The sequence below is a fragment of the Electrona antarctica genome (assembly GCF_951216825.1).
Source record: "Electrona antarctica genome assembly, chromosome: 2".
In the NCBI taxonomy this organism is placed as follows: Eukaryota; Metazoa; Chordata; class Actinopteri; order Myctophiformes; family Myctophidae; genus Electrona; species Electrona antarctica.
Genome location: NC_136807.1, coordinates 25313112 through 25320714, shown reverse-complemented (window position 1 = coordinate 25320714; position 7603 = coordinate 25313112). Strand labels below are relative to the sequence as shown.

The following is a 7603-nucleotide window of genomic DNA, read 5'->3' as shown; positions in this document are numbered from 1 at the left end:
ACCCAGAGATCCAGGACACCCAGTCTTTCGGCTGCCTCTATCCCAGACACAGCACCCTCAAAGCGGACACCAAGCCTGCCCAGCGCCCTTCGGCTCCTGGCTGTCATCTGTCTGTGCTCCTAGAATGGATTACTGACGGATGGTAGAACATAGACGCATGATTCACACCTGTATGGAGATACTGCAGTTAAGAGAGAAGGGAAGATAATTGAGACGAGAAGAGAGAAGGAGAAGTGAAAGGATATTCAGAAGGCATATTAAATATAAAATAATAGAAAGCAGAGGTGCGCGTTAGAAAGAGATATGTGCATCTCTTGCCCTGCATGGAACCATTGATTAAACTGTGAACATCCAGTTAACACTGGAAATCAACTGGTATTCTATCAGCAAACCTACTGGGAATATATAAAAGATAACACACTGCCACATTATTCAATACTGGGAATTTACTGGAAAAACTCTCTGGAAAATACTGGACTCCACCTTGGAACAATTTAAAAACTTTTGGACATTGACTCACTCAGGATCGATTTTGTTTCTAAAGTCCTACCGACAACAATTACAACTCTTCTCAACACTACAATTATTAACTCAATTCCATTGGGTTTCTATTCTATTGGACTTTGAGGTTTGTATCCTCATTCTGACCAGTAACAACAAACCCATCAACGTTTGAAGATGTGTCCGTCCATCCGTCTGTGTCTGTTGCTGCTACTGCTGTCTGTCATTGTGTCTGTCACCGGTAGGAGGAGCGACAGACCAGACAGATCTGCTCCGTCCTCCTCCTCCTCCTCCTCCTCTCGTATCAAACTGGAGCCGTTCTGGAGCACGGACACCCTCAGAACCCGGGGGGAGGAGGCGGACTTCCCCGTCCCCGAGCAGGACGTCATGCTGTCCGACCCGTCCGAGCCGGACGTGGGACACCGGCGCTCAGCCCGCAGCGCCGAGCAGGATGAGGAGCAGCAGTCCACCTTCGGCCAATCGTACGAGAACGACTCCGTGACCACGCCCCACGACACCGAGTTCGCCAACGCCACCGAGGTGACGCCCGCCAACGATGAGGTCGCGGGCGTTCTCGACGACGATAACCCGATAACTCGTGGCAACGGGTCCAGCCCGGGCCTCTTCAACCCGTTCTACCCGCTGGCGGAGGGCTCCTATGTGGCGTACGCCATCCTGTTCCTGGGCGGGCTGGTGCTGGCGGTGGGCGTGGTGGGCAACATGGCCGTCATGTGCATCGTCTGGAACAACTACTACATGAGGTCGGCGTGGAACTACCTGCTAGCCAGCATGGCCTTCTGGGACTTCCTGGTGCTGGTGCTGTGTCTTCCTGTGGTCGTCATCAACCAGCTCTCTCATAGGAGGATCCTGGGCGACATCACCTGCCGCATGGTGCCTTACATGGAGGTGGGTGGAAAAGGCTGGGAGGCAGAGATCATATCAGCCTCACGGTGGCGCTATAACAAGTCGCTTCATATTTTGGCCTATACCATGCATGTCATGTATTTTCCCCCTGAACTCCTCCATCCACTTCTGCCTGAGAACATTTTCTGCCACTTTATTTTCTTTTGTCACACAAATCAGTACACATTATATGACTTTTTCATGTGCCATTCTGATTGGCAAAGATTGGCTTCCAAAGTTTGCAGGAGGGGCCCAATTTGCCAAAAATGAGCCCCGCCTGGTGGAGATCTGCCCTCTGAGGAGCACACTTTTCTAGTTAACCACTTGAACACTCAGTAGTGACTAGTGGTCTGCTCTTTTGTCCCTCTAGTCTACGCCGAATCTCTTCACCAAAAAAAATATCTACACTCTACAGCTACATATTGCAACGCGTTGTGAGCTTGTAGATCAGGCATTTTCAGAATAGGGACGCAAGAGTTCATGTTATATTAAAATGTAGTTTACATCATGAGGTGGACGTGCACTAAACTGAATCTCTATCATGAATCAAATCAGAGCATCATTAGCTGTTTATACATTCAGGTGGAATTAGTTTGAAACATTTTGTTGGCTAGCCTTTCACATCAAACTGCTTTTCTTAAAAGTAATACTGGAGACTGAAGCGGATCTCATATTGACAGACAGTTGGTTGTCATTGTTAACTGCCTGCTGAGACTCTAGCTGACTATAGTCACTGGGAGCTGACCAGTACAACCACAGTCTTCTACTGTTGGGAGCTGACCAGTACAACCACAGTCTTCTACTGTTGGGAGCTGACCAGTACAACCACAGTCTTCTACTGTTGGGAGCTGACCAGTACAACCACAGTCTTCTACTGTTGGGAGCTGACCAGTACAACCACAGTCTTCTACTGTTGTACTGGGAGCTGACCAGTACAACCACAGTCTTCTACTGTTGTACTGGGAGCTGACCAGTACAACCACAGTCTTCTACTGTTGGGAGCTGACCAGTACAACCACAGTCTTCTACTGTTGTACTGGGAGCTGACCAGTACAACCACAGTCTTCTACTGTTGTACTGGGAGCTGATCAGTACAACCACAGTCTTCTACTGTTGTACTGGGAGCTGACCACTCCTGTCTGTTGTACTCTTCTACGTTTGATCACATACATACATGAAGATATCACATTGGCCACTGCGGATGTGCCAACACAGTCGCCATATTGGCAGGGGCGAGCCCCACCTCGTAATCAGTGGAGTAAAGTAACTAACATGTACTTAAGTACTGTACTTAAGTACAATTTTGAGGTATTTGTTGCGACCGAAGGTCGCAGTAACTATATGGAATCGTGCATTTCCCGTCAGTGTGTCAGGCACCATCAGTGTGTCTCGTGAGTCGTGACATCATGTGACATCAGGGATGGAGATGTGGAGACCCTGATGTCATAGTAAATGCGACCTGCTGTCGCAGTTAAGCCCATATATGGAGATCCCTGATGTCATCAATATCGGCCAGCAACTCTACATCTGACCTCAAACCCTTAGATCTGCATATATGGATATATGTCAGATCCTGTTCTGACATTCCATATGTTGATCCTTCCCCATCCATCCTTCCTCTTCGATGTCTCCCTTTTGACTTACAGTATACCTGTCCATTCAAATTTCAAACTCTAGACGGGCCTGCCCCAAAGTTATTAGTGCAGCTGCGCCCGGCAGCCGGCGAAAACTAGAGTTCTCAACAGGCCCGAAAATTAAGGCCCGGCCCTACCTGGACCCTCATCAAACCATGTACACTCAAGACACTGCCCCCGCTACCACCCTTAGATCTCCATATACTGGATGGAGCTGACCTGTTCTGACATTCCATATGTTGATCTGACCTCATCAAAAAACTTGAAATAGGACATTCTGCATAATGAGTACTTTGACTTTTGGTACTTGGATAACATTTTGATATTGCAGTATTGCTTTAAGTACAAAATGTGAGTACTTTTTCCACCACTGCTCCTAATACATTTACACATTTCAAGCGGTTTTTGAGTGGTGCAAACCACTCCAAGAACCAGCTTTGTCTGTATGTTCGTGTACCTGTCCACTCAAAAAAGGAGCATGGTTGCTATGGTTAGTGTGTGACGTCACTGTTGCACCACTCAGTTCACACGGGTGTGATTTTATTTGTTACAAATGTCAGACATGTAGCCTAATAAGGTTTTAATAATTATGGTTTAGGTCTTCATACCAAAACATCTTTACTTAGATGATATAATTGTAATGGTTAAACAAAATCACACTTGTGTGAAGTGAGGGGCGCCCAGATTTGGGGGGGCATGTTGATGTTCTCATGGCCGTGAAAAATGAAATAAATGGATTTCAAGATGTATATCAGCAAGATGACGTCGCTAATTATTTAGCTAGGCCTACCCTAAACAAATTACACCATAATTTACCCTAAACAAACATAAAGTCCATAGACTTTGGCTGGGACGGTAAATGTATAATTAGGCTAGCGACAAACATTAAAACTCCATATGACGTAATTTCAGAATGCCATGCATTGGAGGGGCTAGCATCCCTCAAAAACAGATTTTTTTTTGTCTCATACTACTCAAGATATATTTCTTGCAGTGGAGTTATGGCAAGTTGCCCCAACCATATGGTGGCGAGGTACCATCCCTGAGGCCAATGCGTTGCACTGGGAGCTGACCAGTACAACCACAGTCTTCTACTGTTGTACTGGGAGCTGACCAGTACAACCACAGTCTTCTACTGTTGTACTGGGAGCTGACCTGTACAACCACAGTCTTCGACTGTTGTACTGGGGGACCAGTACAACCACAGTCTTCTACTGTTGTACTGGGAGCTGACCAGTACAACCACAGTCTTCTACTGTTGTACTGGGAGCTGACCTGTACAACCACAGTCTTCTACTGTTGTACTGGGAGCTGACCAGTACAACAAAGTGATCTACTGTTGCTACTGGGAGCTGACCAATACAACCACAGTATAATAGTGTAACATCCTTCTTGCTGTTTCTATAGGTAACCTCTCTGGGCATAACATCGTTCTCTGTGTCTCTCTACAGGTAACCTCTCTGGGCATAACATCGTTCTTTGTGTCTCTCTACAGGTAACCTCTCTGGGCATAACATCCTTCTCTCTGTGTGTGTTGGGTGTGGATCGGTTCACGGCAGCAACCAGCTCCTCGGCGCCCAAGGCTCGGAGGGTGGCACGCTGTCGCTCCGTCCTGCTCCAGCTGCTGCCGGTGTGGCTGACGGCGCTGATGCTGTCCAGCCCCGAGCTGTTTCTATGGCAACTGAGCCGGACGGAGTCTCCGTCCTCCGGGGCGCTAGTGGACTTCTGTTCCCTCACGCCGTCCTCCCCTCTCTTGCTCTACCTGCCTGACTATCTGCATTCACTGCTGCTGCGGTACCACCAGGTAACATCCTCCACACGCACGCAACGCCCAACTCTCTTCTATTTACTCACCCAGTGAATTGTGCTGAATTGACAAAAATCACACTTTTGTGTGAAGTGAGGGGCGCACACTGTATTTATATCGGTCACATGATGTCTTACGTCATCTTTTAGTGCCCAAAAGTCCATAGACCTGGCTGGCTTGACTTGGATGTGACGTAATCTTCAAAAGTCATACATCAATTAGGGGCCTGATCTATATTAACCTACATTACCCATGTGTGTGTGTCCGTCCGTGCGCGCATCAGGGTCGCATGTGGTGGTGTTTCGGCCTTTACTTCTGTCTGCCGGTCTTCTTCACCGTCCTGTGCCAGCTGGCCACCTGCAACGTCAACACCGACTATGACTCCACCCACAAGAAGCGCATGCCGGCGTGCGGCGACGACCCGCTGTCCGGCCAGAAGCGCGCGCAGCACCAGTCGGTGGAGCGCCAGCTGGGCTGCACCGTGCTGGCGCTGGCCGTAGTGTACGGCGTGTGCGCCCTGCCCGAGCACGTGTGCAACATCACGCTGGCGTACGCCGGCATCGCCGTCTCGGCGGACACGGCGGCCATGTTGGCGCTGTTGCATCACTTCCTGCTGTTCTTCAAGTGTTCGGTGACGCCGGTACTGCTGCTGTGTCTCTGCAAGGTACGCGTACACATTATTGTGATGCATTCAAATAAATCACACTTGTGTGAAGTGAGGGGCGCCCACTGTATTTATATGGGCCACATGACGTCTTACGTCGTCGTTTAGTGCCCTAAACATTCCATAAGTCCATAAACTTGGCTCGCAAACAATTTACGTCATAAGTGCTCTAAACAAACATTAAAGTCCATAGACTTGGCTGGCAAACGAATTACGTCATAAGTGCTCTAAGGTTTAAACAAACAAAAGGTCCATAGATTTGACTGCCACATGACATAATCTTCAAAGTTGAGAGACAGACAGTGTAGGAGAGAAGATGGACAGTATAGGACAGTTGAGAGACAGACAGTGTAGGAGAGACAGACAGTGTAGGACAGGAGAGACAGACAGTAAGGAATCTGAGAGCTAGGAGACAGTGAAGGAAAATGTCCTATACAAGATGATATTTGCAACAATACTACAAAAGAAATCTAAGAATATTTATGTCTGTCTGTCTGTCTGTCTGTTTGTCTGTCCGTCAGGCTCTAGGCCAGCACTTCATGGACTGTTGCTGCTGCTGTTGCCAGGAGTGTCATGCAGCCACACCTCCGGGTTCACCATGCTCCGCCCAGGTCAAGCTGAAGACAGCCAATGAGGTGGCTTCGTCCTCCATCTTCTTTGACAAGGCTAAAGAAACGTCGGCCATCTTGTCCATCTCCAGCTAGACTCCTCTTTCGCTTAGCTCTCTTTCAATGAATTCATGTATCCATTATTTTATCCATTCCTGATAATCTTCTTCAGTCCTCCATTCAACAATTCCTCTCCTCTTCCTGTGTACTGTGCCTTTCTTTCTCCATTTATTATCCCACATTATTCCTGTCATTGCTTCTCTTTCACCCCTCTCCCATCATTTCTTTCTTTCTTTGCTCTTTCTTTTCTCTGCTCCATATGTATCTCCTTCCGCCCATCAATCCATGATCCCTCCTACTTTCTCTGTCTCTCTATTAGGAGATCAGTGGATGGACATTCCTGGCTGTGCAGAAAGAGATGTTTAGCGCATGGTTTGTTATTTTCTTTTCTAAGTGTGAATGTGACGTGGAATTGAGATGGATAGAAGAGAGACCTTCCCTCCCTGTGCATTAAAAACCTACAATATTGAAGTATGATGTAGATTCCAACTTGATAGAAAAGAGCTGTTCCCTCCTGCTTCCTGGCGATTGGTCAGAAATCAGAATGGTGTAGAACCACAGTGAATAGAAAGGACACTTGGTGATTTTGAGAGAAAAGTGTTCAGCAACGTTAAGCTACACGACCAAAATGTCTTACTTTAGCATAAGTCTAAGTCTATATTTAATTAAGCATAGCCTAACCCTGATAGGAGCAAAGCATTTAATCATTAACTGCTCCAGTGAAGCTGTTCAACGGTCAACAGCAAAAGGCTGATTGTATTGAGCAGCTCCCTGATATAACTGAATGAATTGTAATAAATGTCTTTTCTATTCATCGTTTTCTACAAAGAATGTTTGTAACTGCCAGTAATCAAGTCAATGTTTGAAAGAAAGGAAGGGAGGGAGGAGGAAACGAAGGAAGGAGGGAGGGTTGTAAAGTGAACAGTGTGTCCATCGACGTCTTTATACAGGAAGTGAAGAGACATTATAGAAAGTAAAACAGTGTTAACGTCCTTGCAGACTGCAGGTGCGTCTTTGGAAAAACGTCAGGAAATTGCAGAAAAACGCATCCGTCTGCAAGGACCTTTAAGGTCTTTAATCACCGGGAGCGTGATGAGTGAAAGTGTGAAAATGTGTCAATATTTTGTCTCATTCAAACAGATTGAAAAATCAACCTAGCTAATGAAAATAGTGTCACTCCCTCACTGTTCTGTTTTGAATGTACTCATGACACAGGCACTGAGAAAAAAGAGAAGAAAAAGAACAAAATTGTGCGAATTAAAAACAAGAAAAACAAGCCCTGGTGTTTAAGGACCTTTAGACTGTCAGACGAAACATGTGGAAATAAAGTGAAATTGATGAATGTTGCTTTGTATTTGAATAGTTAGGGATTCACTAATTAGTGAAGGGAAGTGAAACCAGATCATCACTGTTCTCTCTTTGTCGT

At 46.6% G+C, this 7603-nt stretch overlaps 1 protein-coding gene across 1 annotated transcript; it reads left to right on the top strand.

Moving 5' to 3' along the window:
* The first annotated feature begins 361 nt into the window (after nucleotides 1-361).
* LOC306940202 (G-protein coupled receptor 37-like 1) lies at nucleotides 362-7379 on the top strand. The gene is made up of 4 exons (XM_079525221.1): nucleotides 362-1407; nucleotides 4534-4842; nucleotides 5129-5509; nucleotides 6031-7379. Exons 1-4 carry the CDS (start codon nucleotides 679-681, stop codon nucleotides 6211-6213), a joined length of 1602 nt encoding a protein of 533 aa, XP_079381347.1. The 5' UTR covers nucleotides 362-678; the 3' UTR covers nucleotides 6214-7379.
* The last annotated feature ends 224 nt before the right edge of the window (nucleotides 7380-7603 follow it).